The sequence below is a fragment of the Microcaecilia unicolor genome, chromosome 1 (assembly GCF_901765095.1).
Source record: "Microcaecilia unicolor chromosome 1, aMicUni1.1, whole genome shotgun sequence".
Classification (NCBI taxonomy): Eukaryota; Metazoa; Chordata; class Amphibia; order Gymnophiona; family Siphonopidae; genus Microcaecilia; species Microcaecilia unicolor.
Window position 1 is genome coordinate 535,006,806 of NC_044031.1, and position 20,385 is coordinate 535,027,190.

Genomic DNA, 20,385 nt, shown 5'->3' on the forward strand with positions numbered 1-20,385 from the left:
GTAGTTTTCTTAATGTTAATATCACTTTTATGTTCAGTGAGTCTGACAGATAATTTTCTGGATGTTTGACCGATATACAATTTATTGCAGCTGCACATAATACAATATACAACCCAATCTGACCAACACGTAGTATTCTGTTGTAAAGTGTATTTCTTTTTTGATTGAGGATCTTCAAATTCATATATATCTAGCATGATTTCACACATATTACACTCCCCACATGTGTGCTACGGCATTCTACAAGGGTCAATGAAGTGGCAGAAGCGATTAAGACACATTGGCATGTCATACAGACATTACCTGGATTCGAGCAAAGTAAACTAAGATTAGCGTACAGTAGAGGTCGAAATCTAAAGGAGATTTTAGCACCTTCACAGTTTGAAACAACTGATAAATATACAGGATAATAAAAATGGACATAGAAGATGTGGGGAGTGTAATATGTGTGAAATCATGCTAGATATATATTTTTTGTTACATTTGTACCCCGCGCTTTCCCACTCATGGCAGGCTCAATGCAGCTTACATGGGGCAATGGAGGGTTAAGTGACTTGCCCAGAGTCACAAGGAGCTGCCTGTGCCTGAAGTGGGAATCGAAGGTCCTCAATCAAAAAAGAAATACACTTTACAACAGAATACTACGTGTTGGTCAGATTGGGTTGTATATTGTATTATGTGCAGCTGCAATAAATTGTATATCGGTCAAACATCCAGAAAATTATCTGTCAGACTCACTGAACATAAAAGTGATATTAACATTAAGAAAACTACGGCACCTTTGGCAGTTCATTGCAATAAAGAAGGACACGCTTTTGAAAGCTTAAAATGCTGGGCACTTCAACAATTGAAATGGCAGGTAGGAGGAGGAGACAGGAAACTCCTCCTACTGAGACAAGAACAGCATTGGATTTTTCGATTACACACTTTAGATCCTTTTGGGATAAATACTAAAATAGAATGGAATAAATTTTTCTGAAAATCCCTTTAAATAATTTTTTTGAAATGTGAGATTGTAATTGGAAATCTAAAATACCTCCTCCAGTTGATATTGGATAGGAGGGGTGCGTTATGTAGGCATCTGATGTCACCATTAGATCAAGCGCAGCCATTTTGAGAACTGGTTTGTGAGCGCAAGCAGACCGAGATCGAAAGCACTCTGTAAGGACAAAGAAGTTAAAAGCGAAAGTATATATTTGTAGAGTCATGTTATTGGAAAATCAAGTTGAGATTTTTTTGCGCTTTTTCTGCAGATTTGAGCAGTCAGACACCACGGTACCCTGAGGAAGGATTCGAAACTGAGGCCAAAGTCAGGCCGTGGGAGGTGTCAGATTGACTGTAGACAAAAAAGATAAGTGCAATTATCCCGTACTATCATTTAAATAGACGATGATCGTGATTTTGAAAGTTTAAAACAAAGGCGCAGAAGCCATATACTGTTAAAAATAACAAATATACAACATAAAAAGAGGTTTTTACCCGTGATTATTTAAAGGTCCTCCCTACTGTTGATATTATCAATGAAGGAGGGTTCCTTTACGATTTGAGGCTTTTCCTCCTATTAATCAAAAAATATATTTGATACAATAGTGGATATCATTGTGGATTATGTGGATCATATAGATTTATAGATATCCAAGCAAGCTCTTTATAATTGTATTCACATTTAGATGCCACAGTTACACCACCTCTGTGGCATATAAATGTAAGGCGTACATATACCAGGTTACCCTCGTATTCGGTATCGGAAACTAGGTGCCCGGAATTGGGGTGCCTGCTTATAGAGTTGCCTCCATTGTGCTCTCTTTATAAAGATATCTCTATGCAATGGAGCCGATATCTATTGCCTTTGTTAGAGATGAAACTTTTCAGAGGGCACAGTACCAATGACTAGATTTACTAAAAAGTACTGCCGCATGTTAACACGCATTAATGTGCATTATTTGTTGTAGCGAGAGGAAATCCGCTGGCAAGCGGAGAACTCAAACGCCCCACGTAAAGACAACAAAACACAAAAAGTGGGATACCCAGCAGCGCGTGCAGCAGTTTGACGAAACCACGCGATCATCTTTAGAACAGTCTTTAAGACTATCACGCCATTATTGAAGAACCATCCTCATCATTATCCAGTTATATTTTGTGCAAGAAACTGTTGTGACATCTTCAAAATCTCCTTCTGCAACACCCTGCACAGCAGACTCCTGATGCAGGCCTGACGGCCGAAACACAACGTTGTGTGGCATCTTCTAACTTTCAATAAACTTTTAATTAAAGAACATCTTCCAGTTTCTGGTAGCCTTGGTCGCTCTCCCACTTTTTGTGTTTTGTTATTTGTTGCAGCTCCATTTTATTTGATAGGATCTATTTATTAACAATGAGCACTAAGTCAGTAGCACACTAAGTCAGTAGAAAGAAATCGGGAAGTAAGCAGTGTAGCACATCAACAATAACTCCCAGCAGCCCTTACCTGTACCCTGCTTCAGTATATTAGTGCCAGATGACCTGGATTTTCTAGTATTAAAATAAAAAAGTATGGGGCGATTCCGATGAAAACTCAAAATTAGAATGACTTCACACCAACATGGATATTCAATAAACATGCCTCTATATATTTCCCCTCCCCTATGGTCTCTTTAAAGTTGCATCTTTTATTGCATTTCCAAGATAACCTGAGCTCAAGCTTCTGCAGTGCAACAAGTGACCATTTGACTATTGCCAATTGACAAGTCTCTCATTCTGAGCTTCAAAAATCAGTCTTGTGTGGAAAGGTACAAACATGATCCTTAAGGGACACAGGACAGCCATGGTGATTATTCATGATGCATACATGCATATATTTGGTCTAAGAGCCAGGTTAATTTGCATAGCTTGATTACTTGAAAAACAGATCTGTTGATGACCCTTGAGGACCTCTAGTCCCATAGATGCTTGCATTGCAAATCATCCATTTTTGAGTACTATTTAAATTTTTCATTTGAACAGATGTCTAGAATATTTCATGTTTTCCGTCCTGCAGTTTCTTCCTTCTCCATTTAGGCCAGCTCAATTAAAAGTTCACTTTTTGGGGCTAGTGTGCCATGAACCTTCTTTCTAAGAGCATGTTTTATTTGGGAATTTCTCTTACTGAAGTTTATCACCTTGCACCATCCCTTTGGAATTTCTTACCAAAATACTTTTGTTTAGAAATACCTTTTCCAAAATTCAAAGCTAGTTCGAAAACCCATCTACTTTCAAGTGCACATGAGTCTTAACTCCTCTGTCCATCTTACTTCAGCATCTCTACTTCTGTCTGTCCCTCCTGTTTCTTTAGTTCTGCCCTTACCTTTTCCTACTGTAGGTTTATAGTTCTTTTCCTACTACTGAATTGTTTGTATTGCAAACCGTCTTCCTGTTAGTTACGAAAGGTGGTATATTAAAAATCTATAAACCATAACTGTTTTCACTGCAAAAAAGTAAATGAAACTTGGAATCTACAATATTAAAGTAAGAAAGGAACATCAAAATTATAACAGGATAGAAGTCACTCGCAGACAAAAAAAAAATAATCAAGAAAACAACAGATCATTTCTCAGGGAGTAGGGTTCTCATCCAAATTAGCATAGTCAATGGTCCAAAGGCCTGTTCAAACAGCAGAGGCTTTAACCATGTGGGGTTTTATGCTTTAATATCCCTTCCGAGTTCATTTGACCCAGGCACTGCAGCAACAGTTCTCTGCTAGGGGCTCCTGCAGACCTTGGACTGGCTGCTACATATCATGGTTAATGCATAACTGGAAATCCATGTGCTGTGAACACTTCTGCTTATGCAGCATCCATGGCTGGCTTATGGAACAGAAGGCTGGACCCAGACATCATACCCAGGGCTTTCATGTGGCAGCACATAGCTACCAGACTATGCCAGGAATATTCTTAAACAAAAAATACAGATATAGCATGGACATAAAGACTCATAATTATAGTAAAATTGATTAATCAATGGCTATGCACATAGCCATTCAACATGAATCTCTGTTACCAAAGAGTAAAAATACATAGAGGCAACCCTATCAATATTTATACTATAACCTTGAAAAGTTTAGTAGCATTTATTTGTAGTGCAGAAACCACTTGATATGCTGCAGTCCCTTTATAGGTAATGTAATGGTGTTTCTTCCTTCTATTTTGTGAACATTCATAATAAAAATTATTGAACTATGAAACTATGTTCTCCTCTGTCAAGTCAAAAAAAAATTCCTCTGGATATAAAAACTCATCTTGTTCACTATAAATGCTCCTCAACCCTAGCAATTTATGCTATAATTTCATCTATTCTTAAACAGAAAGGCAGCAAGGAGTTTCAAACTTAGAACTAGTTAGTTTGTCCCTGGGTTTTAGCAGTGGTCAATATGGAGCAGTAAGGGGAAAAATGTATAAGTGGGCAGCACATTTTAGGTGTCCCAATGTCGTGCTGTGAGAGCCAGTTCTCCAATGGCATCTGCATGGGCTGATTCCGTTATCAAAATGCTTCTCATCCCAGTCCTTGTCAGGCTTTCAGGATACCTACGATGAATATAAGCCAGCTAGATTGGTATGAAAATCTGTCTCATTGTGGATATCCTGAAAACCCAGGATGGCTGGGTGTGCCCCAAAGACTGCATTACAGAATACTAGTGTAACCTATCAGTGTGCCTAATATTCGTGTGCCTGCAGTTACCCTAGCCAAATGTGGCACGGGCACACAAAGCTAGTAGTATTCTGTAATTTGCATGTATAAGTGGCAGCACCACCTATGCCCCTCCCTTGCTCCACCCCCTTGTATTTACACTCAATGGGGACTTTTACTGAACTGCGGTAAAAGGGGCCCTGTGCTAGTGGCAGTGGCTGTGTTTGCCGTGCGCTAGGGCCACATTTACCGCAGTGGGTAAAAATGGCCAAAAATGAAATGGCTGCGTGGTAAGTTCACAGTTCCTGTGTGGCCATTTTGGGCAGAGCACTTACCTGCCACTTACGTTGCGGTGGCAGTAAGGGCTCTCGTGGTAACTGGGTAGCACCGTGCGGAAATATTCCTCATATTTCCACTAGTGCTGGAAATGCTGCACGCTGGGGGTGGAACTACTGCAGGTGCACGTGTTGGACCGGTGGTAGTTCCAGATTGCCTCATGGCAAGCTCACGGTGGGCTTAGTAAAAGGGCCCCTATGCCTCTTAGGCACACCCTTACAGAATAGCGCATAGTTGCTTTCCCCCAAATTCTGTGAATGGCGCTGAAAACTGTGTGCCCAAATTTGGATGCATGTCCAATTTGCACACGCAATTTAATTAACAAGGCAATTAGTGACAATAATTGGGTGTTAATAATCAATTATTGGTGATAATTGGCACAAGTTTGAATTTACATACGTATCTTGCTAGACAATGTTCTATAAAGATCACGCGTACATTTTTTAGTGCGCAACTGAAAAGGGTGTGTGGCCATGGGAGGGTCATAGGCAGGTCAGGAGCATTCACTTAAAATGTGCACAGTATTAGAGAATACGGGAGATCTGCACCTAATTTAGGTGTGAGAATCTACACCAGTTTTCAGTTGGTGTAAATCCTTGTGCCCAAAATTGGGCAGGATCCCAGCACTAAGCGCTATTCGATAAATGGCCAATTTTAGAATACCACTCAATGCTCATTTTTTTTCAGTTGCCAAATTTAACCACCATTTACTGAATGCAGCCCTTTCCTACCACTTATGAATAAGTGTACACCCACCCACAAATGTACTGATATGCTGTACATTTACGCCCATGTGGAACTTTTTCCTCTGCTTCCTAGAAGGATTTTGAATATTTGTTCACTAATATTGACAATGAGTGAAAACTAAATTGTAGTGAACTGTTCTTCATTTTTTGTGTTATACTAAATGTGAGTGCCCAAATTGGGTTCAAGTAGCCATAAAGCAGGTGTGATCTGGCTCATCTATAAACTATAGCACTATTATTGGTTCTAATGAAAGCAAATACTCCTCCTCCCCCAAGTACAAGTTGCCCAGTTCCATTTTTCTGCATCCTATCACCATCAATGCCATGGGCAGATGCAATGACTGAACCAGACTCTGTAGTGTTACCATTACTATTACTTAGCTACGCACAATGACAGAGCTCACCTACAACAATTCAGAACATTCATCAACTAGTTATTTATTTAACTAAAAATGACTTTCAGCCTCGTGTTCACTCAGGTGAAGTGCAACAACTGAGGGTTTCAGTGGCAACAGACTGAGACAAAGCTATGAGCTGCATGCACAACTCTGGAAGCAATTAGAAAAAGTAAAGGAAGTTCCCAGGAAGTATGAGGACAAACAATGATTAAAGAATCTTCACAGTGAGAGAAAATATCTGGGTCTCAAACACATGAGCAGAAAGACACCCACCAGCAAGTGCGATCACAAATTCATGGAACCCTTTGTAATTCAAGACAAGTGAACCTGGAGGCATTAAGAGCACAACTTGAACAAGCCTTCTCATTCAGTGTTCCATGTGGACCTCCTATAAGCAAAATCCATTCTCAGATCAATGTCCGCCCCTGTCCCCCCAATCACTGCCAGTAACAGTAAAGGGGCACCAGGAGTTCATTGTTCAACAAGCCTATATTCAAGGGACATCCATGGTTTATTACACTACCTGCTCAACTAGAATGCATGTGGTCTGTAGATGCACAGCTAGGAACCTTCCAGAATTATTCATATTAACAAGTTCATTTTTATAGAGCATACTCATTAAAACCAGGCCCTAGGAAGTGGGTGTTCTGTCCAGTGGTGTACCTAGATTGGCTGCCACCCAGGGCAGGTTGCCGCTATGCCCTCCCTGGGACATCGCACTTCCCCGGCGCATCACCCCCCCCAAATTGCATTACCCATCTCCCCTCTGAAGTGCATCATCGTCACCACCTGAAGGTGAACAGAGCAGTTGCACGGCTGTCAGCTTCGCCGGTCCCCTCCCCTGGAACAGAAAGTATTGTCAGAGGGGGCAGGGAATTGGCAGAGCTGACAGCCACGTGACTGCTCCATGGAGTGCCAAAGAGTGTAGCCACCTTTCTGATAGTTTATTATCTCTTTGAAACCCCCTCCCATGCTTAGGGTTTTTTTTTCTTCTTCTTCATCTTCCCCTTTGTTTGTCATGTGCTACCCTGCCATCTCAGCCTCCAACTCAGGGGGTCTCTGATGGGAGTGGGGAGATTGCAGGTCAGCTATTGACTACCCTCAAGACAAGGTAGTCAACCTTGAGCAGGTGAGGCAAGTGAGCAGAAGGGATGAGCCACAGAGGGATGTAAACAAACTAACAAAGCCCAGCATCTGGCTCCCTCTTCCATTTGCAACCAGGTGAAGGACATCCTTCAACCCCTTGTAGTGCCCTTGTGGTAATGAGTGATACACAGCACCTGTGGCTGCCTTCCCTAGCTTTCCTTATCTCTAGAGGGGATCTTGCCAGGTACTTGTGACCTGGACTGGCCACTGTTGGAAACAGGATGCTGGGATTGATGGACCTTCGGCCGTCCCAGTATGACAATACTTATGTAATTGTAGGAAGGGTTTCAGGACTCAGCTTTGCAAACTTTCTATGCCCCCCCTCTGTTGCTTGTCGAAGACATAACATTCATATGTCTGTCCACCTAGACGGCCTGCCAACAAGATCTGTGACACATTACATCCTCCTGCAGGCAAGGATGAGTAGTCGTCCTTGTGGGAGGTGATGAGGTGAGGGACAACATAAGTGTATTCTATGGAGGTAGGACCTTTCATGTATTCAACACTATGGAAGAGGCGTGGTGCTTCCAGCACTGCCAGTGCAGACACATTGATAAAGTGTATTTACTTTATACTGGAGTGGTAGTAATCATGAGAACCAATTCTCCTACTTTAATAAATGTTGACCCTCTCTATCCTCCTCTTCCTCCAACTCCAGGCTCGCCTATTTGTGCAAGTGAAAGAGGACAGTGGAAGACCCCACCCCTTTGCTAAAGATCCTACCTTTTCCATAGGAAGGGCAGGAGATAAGGGATGGTGAAAGGAGTCCAAGCCAGTTCCCAGAACAGGTTGGGAAGTAGCTAGCCCGCACACCCCAGGCTGCAGGAACATCTCTCCAAGAAGGATGGAAATTCAAACCAGGTCTGCTCTCCCTGATGCTACACTTGGTTAACTGCCCACATCCTGCCCCCACCCAAGAAGCATATGGGGAGTTTCTTTATTCTGAGTTCATCATCGATCATGGAAGCAGCAGAGTGGAAGAATAGCTAGGGTTACCATTTTTTGTCCTTAAAAAAAGAGGACACTTGCCCCGCCCCATTTCACGCCCTCACCCCGCCCCTTTCACACCCTCTCCTACTTTTTTTTCTTACATTCCTCTAAACATAGCATAAGAACCAAGAAATTAAAAAAAAACTTCACAGGTGAAGGACAATTAATATTTTGCACCAAGGTCTCTGTCTATTTCATTATCCTTGTTAAAACAAAGTAATTATCATTACTTCACAATATGGTAAATAACCATTTCTGGTTATATCTGTGAATAATTTGTCAGTTTACCTTTAGTTCCTCGGTCTCGATGAAACCGCTATGATCAGTGTCATATCGTCGCCATGTCTATAAGAACAATTGGGAGGACGTGTATGAGAAGTTGCTAACCTGCAATGACCTTCCTATTCAAGAATGTCAAAGACAGCTTTGCGTACCTGCATGAATTCTGCACTTGATTTTAGCTGTTGTCTAAAGAACAGTAGGAAGTTCTCTTCTGTCGGCAGTATTTGAGCAAGCTGAAATAGATTGACAATAAGTGGAAAGTTTAAAGCAATACTTTGTTTTTCATAAGCATAAGCAATGCATTTTAAGTTTCTCAGTGAATTAAATGCTACTTATTTATTTTGGGGGATTTATTAACAAAGAGAGATTCATCCAAGGCAGTGTGCAGCAGGTACAGTTTAATATTAAAAATTTTTACAATTTTGTTAGCAGCATACCAATAGTAAAATAACTGAGAATAAACATAAACATAATAAAAGAGGTAAACTTGAAAACATTAAATTGAAACCTAATATTAGAACTACTGTGAAACAGTATCAAAAATATACACATTTAGCAGCACTGGAATTCAAATACCAAAGATATAATACAATGTTAGCATAATACTAATGACACATCTAATAAGCATGCATTAGAACATTTAACTAACATGATGCTAGAGATTTTCTACAATACGGTTTTCCATATAGCAGAGGGATCAAGAGCAGATATATGATGGGAACAAGATGCGTGGTACAGTCAGTTTTCAGGATATCCAGAATAAATATGCAGGACAGAGATTTGTATACCAAAGAGGCAGTGCATGCAAATCTTTCTCTCATGAATATTCATTGTTCCAAATAATGACACAATAGAACTAATCCAGCTCATGAACCGTTTACCTAGATGATTTGGGAACCTTACTACCTCTGCAGTTAAGATTCTTGCCTGCTCAACATCAGCAATTGAGGAAATGAAACATCAAGAGGAATGCAAAGATATGTGAATGATAAGAGCAAGAGAGAACAGTAAGGAAAAATTAATATTTTTGCTACTTCTGTAGCTTTTGTTTTTAAAGCATTCAAAAAAAAGCTGAGCTCCTTAATTTAGGAAGCTATGCTAAGTTCCTAAATTTGGCGTCAATTTTCTGTCAATATTAGGAGCTTAAGTTCAGTTGAAAATTCACTTAAATTTAAGATCCTAAAAGCTATGGGCCCGATATTAAAAATGATTTAAATGGCCAGGAGAGGCTCTTGGCCGTTTAAATCGCTTATCTGGGGCTACCTGAACATTTTCACTGGCACTTAATTGGATAGGGGAGTGGATGAGTAACCTAGTGGTTAGATCAGTTGGAAGCAGGATACTGGGGTAGGTAGACCATTGGTCTGACCCAATAAAGCTATTCTTATGTAGTGCCTCTCAAAATGCCTGGTTAGCGCTCAAGCCAAAACCGACTATTTTGGGAGCTTTCTGGGGGCGCAGTCAGCACTTATCTGATTAAATGCTAATTTTCAACTCTTAACCAACTAAGATAGCCACATAAATACGTAGTCCTATCTTTATGCGGTTTTTCATAGCCAGTTAAGTGTTGAATATTGCACTTATCTGGCTACATTTTTGCTGGTTCCATATACCTAGAAATTCAATGCTGGTGCATGGACATGTTCCGACAGTGAATTTCCGGACATAACGTCCGGGGCAGTCAGCAAAACCCTGATCGCCACCAGCTGATTATTGGGCCCTATAATGACAATTCTATAATCTAGGTGTCTGTGTTTATGCAACCCTTGCACACATGAATGTGTAAAATACTATCACTTATACACTTCAGTATACATATACCTGTGAAAGTGCCACTAGGGCACAGGTGCTATTCTGCAAATACCTGCTTAATTTACATAGTCCACATTTACAAGGATGCATATACATGGGTGGAGCTTGGGTGGGACATGGGTGGGGCTACCACTTAGACATGTAACTTAGTGCAGTGGTTCCCAAACCTGGTCCTGGAGGCACCCCAACCAGTCAGGTTTTCATGATATCTGCAATGAATATTCATGAGAGATATTTACATGCACTGCCTCCTTGGTAGGCAAATCTCTCTCATGAATATTCACTGTGGATATCCTGAAAACCTGACTGGCTGGGGTGACTCCAGGACCAGGTTTGGGAACCACTAGCTTAGTGTTTCCCTGCCGCATTTAGGTATCTGAGTTAATGAAAGCTCGATGGCTGGAGTAATTGTGGGTGTCTAAATGTTAGGTGCACTGATACCAGGTTACTCTAGTATTCTATAACAGAACCTGGACAACCAGATATAGTTACAGAATAGGATCCAACTGTGCATTCTTGAGGTGCCTAAATGGAGGTGCTCAGTTGTAGAATTACCCCCTATATTCTTAAATTAAGGTTTTCCATTCACTTGATTGGATTTAAGAGACTCGCCCAATTTTTGTCTCTTAACATTTCTCTTATTGTATTGTCATTTTTACTTATCCTATGTTAGCCACATTGTGCCTGCATGCATGGGGAAAATGTGGGGTAGAAATGTACTATAAATAAATAAATAAAATCAATGCTAGGCTCTTAACCTTTTCCCTGCTCTAAATTTGTTCTTGTTGCCACCCACTTTTTAAGCTCCTAAATTTAGGAGCCTAGTGATGTTAGGAGCATAAGTTTAGAACTTCAGCCCTGGTAAATTTTCAAGAGGCCAATTTAGGAGCCTATTCCCTTTGAGTATCAGTCTCAGTGTATTTTAGAGGTTTCTTTTTAATACTTTTTGCAGGGACAGAGGCGTAGCAAAGGACATCCTCAACTTCCATTGCAGGGACAGAGGCATAGTAAAGGACATCCTTCACCCATACTCTAAAAAAAAAATAAAAGACATCCCTGATAAGCACTTGGACGTTTTCACCTGGACTTGTATTTTTCTAAGGTTGTAGACAGCTATTATACACGCAGCTTGTCTGCATGTATGAAGCCGTCTTTGGCATGTGCAGAGCAGCCACACAATGCTTGGCTGCTCTGCACTGGCTTCCCCTCCTTAGGAAGGAAATCGTGTGCAAATGAGCTAACAGTGAGCAGCTCATTTGCATGCGATTTCCTTCATGCATGCCCATTCCTTTCTGAATCACTAAGGGATCGGTAAGGGAAGGGCTTTTTCCGTTCAGTTAGTGCATCAGTTAGTCCACTGCAGTGCCCCCTAGGGTGCCCGGTTGGTGTCCTGGCATGTCAGGGGGACCAGTGCACTATGAATGCTGGCTCCTCCCACGACCAAATGAGTAGGATTTGGTCATTTTTGAGATGGGCGTCCTCGGTTTCCATTATCGCCGAAAACTGGGGATGACCATTTCTAAGGTCAACCATCTCAATATTTATGTCGACCATCTCTAAGGTCGACCTAAATGGATATTCAAGGTATTTAAGTTGGTGTTTGGTGTGATTTGTGGTTGTCACTGTTCCTGAGCTTTATCAATTGAAAGCGCAGGAAAGTTTCAACAGTTTTAAGTTACTTTATGGTGTGGTCTGGATTTTTTGTGTGGATGCCTTGCTTGCCCGGCCCTCCAGCCTTAAGGTTGTCCCCAGCCTAGGTCCCACCAAATAAATAACTTATGTACCCCTTTTTTCACCATCTGGGATGTGCCTAGGCAATTGCCTAGTTGTACTAAAAAGGGGGGCTTGTATAATTCATAGATAATCACAGGTACTTTTCTAACTCAGTCTCAGGTACTCTTCTATCTTAGGAAACAGAAAATAAAAATCCAAAGATATCTTAGTTCTTCAGTGTTAAACCCTCAAAGAACCCAATAGAAATTCTGGCAGCTCAAAAATGAACAAAGCACTCTGATTTAAGGAATGGAACGAATGATCATATGCTGTTAGGCATTTGATCAGAGCACATTATGAATATCTGTACTAACCCACTATCCATCAGTCATTACATGATCTTGAAAGTATTTTCTTTTTGGACTAAAGGAAACTCATAAACATCTGCTTCTGAGAAATGGATATTGACTTTAAGGAGGCTTCTGCCTCAGATCAGTTTCTAGCTGTTGAAAATGGGCCTTGTATATTTTGGAGCTGGTACCATAAACCAGGGGCGTAGCCAGACCTCAACAGGAGGGGGGGCAGAGCCCAAGGTGGGGGGCACATTTTGGCCCTTCCACCGCCACTTCTGCTCTTCCCTGTGGCCACTACCGCCTCCCCGCCGACGCCCTCTTGCTGTCACCTCCGCCCCCCTCCACCACTCCTTTCCCTACCGCCACTACAAAGGTACCTTGGCTGGCGGGGGTCCCCATGCTCAGTTTCATTAAAACGAGCATGCACAGCAACTGAAAAACAGGACAGGGCGCCAGGCACTGTGAGACCAATGCGGGACAAACCCTTTAGCTGGAGGGGTTGGGGACTCCTAACAGCCAAATCATGGGCCCCAGAGCCAAATTTTTTGGGGGGCCCAGGCCCCCGTGCCCCCATGGCTATGCCACTCCCATAAACTCAGCACAGAATCACTTCGTACAATAGATAATATTCTGCAGTGCTATAAAATGCAGCAACTAAGCTTCTTGTCTTTAGTATTAACTTTCACAGATTTAAATTATATCATTCTTAATATCAGACCAATCAATATTCAGCTGGTGGCAATCTGCAGTTTTTTAAATGCTTACTGCTGCAGGCACAATTACGTCCCGATATTCTTTGCCAGGCTATGTCTAGGCATCAGCACTTAATATCAGCATCTGACCAGATGCAGACAGGCCACTGGCTCTTATACAGGTCCCAGACCATATTCAGCCAGGACCTGCATAAATGGAGTGAGCATGCCCCTCCTCTCAATCCCACCGACACAAGGACCAGCCTTCTCCCAACAACTCTCTCCCAGTTACAGGAGCCCCCCCCCCCCAGGCCTACCTTACTCCCTGGTGGTCCAGTGGGGCGATGGGGACAGAGGTGAGCCCCACTCGCACCTACCCTTAGTGACTCCATAGTAAAAGTTGCTATTTTGATCTTTAGCAAGAATCAAAGTAGTATCACAAGACTCCTGCTAGAGGTCATAACGGCCATTTCTACTATGGAGTCGCTAGGGGCATGAGTGAGTGGGGTTCACTCCTGTCCCCATTACCCCAGTGAACCACCATGGAGTAAGGTAAGCCCTGGGTAGTATCCTCTAACTGTGGAGTTGGGAGGGGGCTGGTCCTTGTGTTTGGGGGGTTGGGAGGGAGATTGGAGCCTGTGATAGAGCTTGCCAGGATGGGAGGGAGGGCAGGAGACTCTGGATGTTGTGCAGGTGCCGGCTGATATTCAGTGCTGGCACATGCATAACTAACTGGGCAAAGTTAGGACTGCTTTTCATGCGGTCCCACATGGCCAATTAGCTATGCAGGTGGTGCACTGAATATTGCCAGCACCCACATAACTCCTGGCTCCTCCAAGGCTCTTTCCATGAACGCTCCAGACCTTCCCACTTGGTACATGGCCAGTGAGTGCCGATATCAGCTACACTATGTGGTTAAGTGCCACTGAATATCACAAGCAATTTAAACAGGCAGAAGACAATCCTGCCCATTTAAATCACATTGAATATTGACCCCAGAATTTGTAGCAAGACAAAAAAAAATCCCTGTTCAGACTGGTACTTCAAGAATTTTTACCTGCATCTGTGTTGAGCTACAGCAGCTCAGTGGGGCACATTATCAACCATTATACTACATTTTTTATTCAGCTCAGTTCACTTCAGCTCTTTAATTGTGTCTCTGCCACTATTTGTGTGTGATAACCCCAAATGACATGACATATGAGGTACATTATATCTATTGATGAGTTGGCAAGTGACATTGTATGCATTTCTTCGCTTTCCATTAAAAAAATGATTGATGAGTAGCAGATGTAGCATGTGAGTGACAAGAAACCTCTGTTAGTAGCAGATATGGAACTTTTGTCCACGGTTTCAAGACTGAAATCTCAAACCTTTCCAATTTCATTTTATAAAAGAAAAGATGATCTGTCATGGATTTGAACTAGACTATGTCCCTTGGCCTAGATGATGGTTTCATTTGCACTCTGTAGGTCAACACATCCACTATTTTGCATAAATCATGACTCATCATTAGAAATAGGTCGGAAGCATGCCAAGCCCTGAGCCCTGGTAGACATGAACTAACCTAGTAATCATCACTGGAGACTGAAAAATCTCAGTATGGGATGATGGATTTCCTTGCCTAGGCGTATTCTACAAAGCATGCCTACATTTTATAGAATCGGCTTAAATTTCTGCGCAGCATATAGAATACGCCGAGCACCTCTCCATGCTACCAAATTTGGTCGCGTCCATTTAGGCCATGCTTTACTTGACCTAAACCCCATCACCTAAATTAGACACAGAGCAGGTGTATTCTATAATAATGTGCATAGATCTTCGAAACACCCATGACCCACCCATTCCATGCCCATAAACACGCCCCCTTTTCAACTATGCAACTTGGAATTTACACACATCATGTTACAGAATACACTTAGGACTCTGTTTACACTTATTTTATAGGTGGTAAGGGCTCACACACTAATCTTGCACTAATCAGTCAGTGTGTGGTAATGTAGCTGCGCTAACTGATCAGCGCAGAATGTCCACTCTCCCCTCGCCCCGACACACCCTCGCCATGAAAAAGAAATATTTTTTGTGTGTGCGGATAACATACACTGATCTCAAACATACCGCAGTTAAGGTGTGGTAAGTGAGCGCTAGCAGTCACTGCAGCTTAGTAAAAGGACCCCAAAGTGCATTAAACACTATGAGGCCCTTTTACTAATACAAGCTAAGCAGTTACTTTTAGCAAGCACTAATTATTAGTTACCACACTAGCTAATTCACATTAAAACAGACGGAGTGGTAAAAATCCTGCATTAACCTCTTAGTGGGGGATGGGGTGGGGACTGAGCAGAGTATAGGTGGAGATTGGTCATGGACTGTACATTCAGTTAGTGCACTGTAATGAGCTCATGCTGTCAAATGCAAATGGAGTGGAGGAGTGGTCTAGTGGTTAGAGCACTGGACTTGCAATCCAGAGGTGGCCAGTTTAAATCCTACTGCTGCTTCTGTGATCTTGGGCATGTCACTTAACCCTCCATTGCCTCAGGTACAAACTTAGATTGTGAGCCCTCCTGGGACAGAGAAATATCCAGTGTACCTGAATGTAACTCACCTTGAGCTACTACTGAAAAAGGTGTGAGCAAAATCTAAATAAATGTATTTAGGATTCTATATATGGCACTTACAAAAAACTGTGTGGAAAACATTTCCACCTAAGCGTATTCTACAAGATTTAGGCAAGGTATATAGAATATACACTTAGTTGATATCCCAAGCACCTAAAACTATGCATCTCCATTTACACCAACAAAAATCCCTGTGCATAAATTTACACGGACTGGGCCATATTCTATAACAACACGCATAAATTTGGAAATGCCCATTTCCCCACCCATGACCACACCCCTTTTGAACTGTACGCTTCAGAATTTAGGTGCAGTTCATTACAGAATACGCTTAGCGAGTTATGCTTGTAAATTCTAATTGCCCATTTGTGCTTGTTATTGATTGTTAAGTGCTGTTACAAATGCTGATTGGCTTAAGTGCGTTGTTATAGAATACACTTAGATTTCAGCGCAGAACACAAGGCGTGATATATATAGAATTCGGGGGTTAGTGTGGGTGTACTTAATGTCATGTCAAGTGGTGACGTTAGTGCATCTGCACTAATTGCACTTGATGTTAATGCATGGTAGGGAACTTGTCTTTGTGGAAAATGCAGAGAGAATGCTGAACATGCCCCTACCAGTTATCTTACAGCCTTTGCGCTTGCCTCTTGATTCTATATATGGCACCAAGTTTTGCATGCCTAAATTTATGCTTGCACCCAAGATACACACACAATTTAACTGAGTAACAAGCCCTAAACTATCAATAATTGGGTGCTAACAATCAGTTATTGAATGCACCTGGATATGCACTATTTTATAAGGCATGGCGCCTAACTCTACTAGCATGTAAACCAAAAGAAGGCATGACCACAGGCATGTCAGTAGCATTCCAACAAGTTACATGTGTAATTATACACTACTGGCTCAGCACGCCTAACTTGGGCACCAGCATTTACACCAGGTTTCAGCAGGCATAGGTCTGGTCCCTAAAGTTAGGCATGAGAACTGGCACTAAGCGCGGTTCTAAAGAGCGTGTGCCCTTTATAGAATTGTGCTTAGCACCAATTTTTTGCACCATTTATAGAATTCCCTCTTTACTATGCAGTAAGTGCAAAAAACGTACTGCATTTTAGTAACAGGGTTCTTTTATGAGTGAATTAGCATGTGCTACTTTTGAGAATGGTTTCAGACCAAAGGTTAATGTAGCAGCCTGACAGCATGCACCATATCAAGGATTAAGTGCATTCTATGGAAAGGGGCATGGGTACACCTTGCAACTAACGTAAGGTATCACTGCACATTAACTGTTACCATGGAGGATAATGGTCCATTTAGCCCAGTATCCTGTTTCTAAAAGTGGCCAATCCAGGTCACAAGTACCTGACAAAAACCCAATCAGTAGCAACATTCCATGTTACCAATTCTAGGGCAAGCAGTGGCTTCCCCAATGTCCAACTCAATAACAAACTTTGGACTTTCCCTCTGGGAACTTGTCCAAACCTTTTTTTTTAAACCCAGATACGCTAACCGCTGTTACCACATCCTCCAACAATGAGCTCCAGAGATTAACTATTCGTTGAGTGAAAAAATATTTCCTCCTATTTGTTTTTAAAGTATTTCCATGTAATCTCATTGTGTGTCCCCTGTCCTTTGTACTTTTTGAAAGAGTGAAAAATTGAATCACTTGTGCCAGTTTTATACCACTCAGGATTGTGTAGACCTCAATGATATCTCCCCTGAACTGACTCTTTTCCAAACTGAAGAGCCCTAACCTTAACCTTTCCTCATATGAGAAGAGTTCCATTCCCTTTATCATTCTGGGCACTCTTCTTTGAAACTTTTCTAATTCCGCTATATCTTTTTTGAGATACAGCGACCAGAATTGAATGCAATATTCAAGGTGAGATCACACCATGGAGCAACACAGAGGCATTATAATATTCTCCATATGTGGTGTATGTGCAATTCATATAGGAAGTAATCTAGTGATTAGAGCAGTGGGCTGAAAACCAAGAAATCCAGGGTTACACTTCCTACTTTTGCCACTTCCATGCTTTGTGTCCTTGAGCCTTATCTTCCATTTCCTCAGGTACCTAGTTAGATTGTAAGCTTTTTAGGGAAGAGATCTAATTATTCATCTCCATTATGCCGTGCTCATCCAGCAGGGCTATAAAAACAATTGCTGAGTATCAACACACAGTAAATATATTGTTGCTGCAATAACTGCATGGAAAGAAGTAGGACACACCCCCAACAGTTTCCACAGAGGCTTTGCAGTTACTGGACATTAATTTTTGCAACCTACACACAACTTTAATAAAAGGACCTCCAGGTTTTCAATGATAAATCTGGAACCATTTTTACAAATTTTGGATATAGCTACTGTTAAAAAAAATCAGTAAAAATCAAATTCAAGCCACTTTAGTACTGCACAGCAGATCTGTAACTCTGTCACCCTTTATATTTAAAAGTGTGAAAGTAACATCAGAAAACAGAGAAAATTGAAAGCATAACCAGAATTATATCCAGCACAGCATTAGGAGACTAACAATTCCCTTCTCAAAATGTATCATTTCGTGAAGCTAACCTTGGGTGATCTATCATTTAATACATTAGGCTGGTGCATCCTGACATCGTGGAAGCGGTAAAAGGGGCTTACCCCAACATGGTTAGTATTTATTTCCTCAGCAGGGATATGTTATGACAAGAGAATAATGCAGCTTTACATTTAAATTACACTGACAGATGAAGGTTTGCATTAGTGTAATCACTGACCTGAAAAGATGAAAAAGCATAGTACATAAAGAGACGTATTTTCAGAGCACTTAGACTTACAAAGTTTGATAGGTTACTATAGAACTCTGTAAGTCTAAATGCTTTGAAATGAGCCCCCAAGTCACTTAATAACTTATCGACCGAACTGGCAAACACCTCTACGGTACTCTATGTAAGCCACATTGAGCCTGCAAATAGGTGGGAAAATGTGGGGTACAAATGTAATAAATAAATAAAATAATGAGAACAAGAGGCATCTCATTCTTTGCATTGATAGCCAAAGGCAAATGGCTGAAAACAGAGATCGCAGTTCTAACATACCACTAAGAATCACTACACTCATTTAATTTAATGTTTCACTCAATCAAGGTTGAAAAATCAATACATCTCAAGTTATTTTTATCAATGTTTCTCTTTCTTAGAGAATCATTTTTATTTCAGATTTTTAAGTCATTTTCATTATGATGTATTAAGACTTGTACTGCTTTATTGGAAATAAGTCTACAACCACTTGAACTTTACACAAGCAGAGAATGAACTGTTGCTAGATAGTACAAAAATAGGATTTCAAGGCAAGATATGGTTCTTTTCACTACTTCTGTCAGTGTTGTGCAAATGTTTAACATTAAGTAAAAATGGTATCTTTTTAGGAACAAAAGAAGGAAAAACATTGTATTCCTGCAGTACAATCAGTTCAGGACCTGATTTACCCTGGGGCCCTTTTACTAAGTCGGGTACGCACCTACACACACCCAACGCATGTCAATTCAGAGTTACCGCCTGGCTATCACGTGACCCGGGCAGTAATTTTGTTTTTTACGCATGTCCACTACGCCCACTGGAAAATAATTTTTATTTTCCGGCACATGGCAGAAATTGGATGGTAATCATCATGCTAGGCGCGTAGATGATTACTGCACAGTTAACGCGTGAAACATTACCGCTATGTCAATGGGTGGCGGTAAGAGGTCTCATACCCAAAATGGCCGTGCACCAATTTTTATTTTGCCACACATCCATTTTCGGCAAAAATGTTAAAAACGTTTTTTTTATGGGTGCGCTGAAAAATGTATCTGTGTGCATCCAAAACATGCGCCTACACTAGCACAGCCCACTTTTCAGTGTACCTTAGTAAAAGGACCCCTCTGGTGTTATGGAATTCAATGTGTACCACAATTTCGCACAACTTAAGGTGCACTGTCTGAATTGTAAAGCACCAATCCTCACAGCAGAAGGCTGGACTATACAGAGAATTTACACACCTTCCCAGTCACCTGCTGAAATCTCAGAGGACCAACGAACTACACGGCTAGTGGCTGACATTACTTTAACAAGTAATGCTATGTTCATTCTTGTAGTTATCTTGTATCAAGCTCGCATTTTTTGATAAACATTTGCATGATGAATAAAAATGGTACCACTGCAAATAAGGCAGGCCATGCAACACCACCTCAATAAGTGGCATTAAGCACATCTCCTTATTTGCTACAAAGAGGAAGCAGTCTAGTGGGTAGAGCAATGGGATGAGAACCAGGGAAGACAGAGTCAGTTCTCACTACTGTAACTAACACTCTTTGAGGGCAATTCTAGAAAAGTATAATTTATTAGAACAATGGCAAGCATGCATGCATATCTGCAAATACAGAAGGAGCTGGATTCGATAAAGTTGAACACCTATATTTATGACTAGTGTCAGATGTATGCCTAACTTAAATATTAAATTAGGCACCATTTGGCCTTAAGTACATTAAGTGGTGTTAATTGGACCAAGTTACTAATTGATTTTGCAAGTAATTTTGAAATTGAAAATGGTGAGAACCAGCATTACCAGTACTCAAGCTGAAGAAGAAAGGTTATTATTATCACCAGTATCTAAACTGAAGACGGATTGTTGTTCC

At 41.3% G+C, this 20,385-nt stretch overlaps 1 protein-coding gene across 1 annotated transcript in view; it reads right to left on the reverse strand.

Annotated features, from left to right (window-relative positions):
• The window catches only part of CALB1 (calbindin 1), a 79,338-nt gene that overhangs the window by 28,980 nt on the left and 29,973 nt on the right, over positions 1 to 20,385 (reverse strand). Inside the window, exons 4-5 of the mRNA XM_030216385.1 lie at positions 8,692 to 8,772; positions 8,546 to 8,602 (exon numbers count right to left, since the gene is read on the reverse strand). Coding sequence (XP_030072245.1) covers positions 8,546 to 8,602; positions 8,692 to 8,772 — 138 coding nt within the window. The remainder of the gene's footprint in view (positions 1 to 8,545; positions 8,603 to 8,691; positions 8,773 to 20,385) is intronic.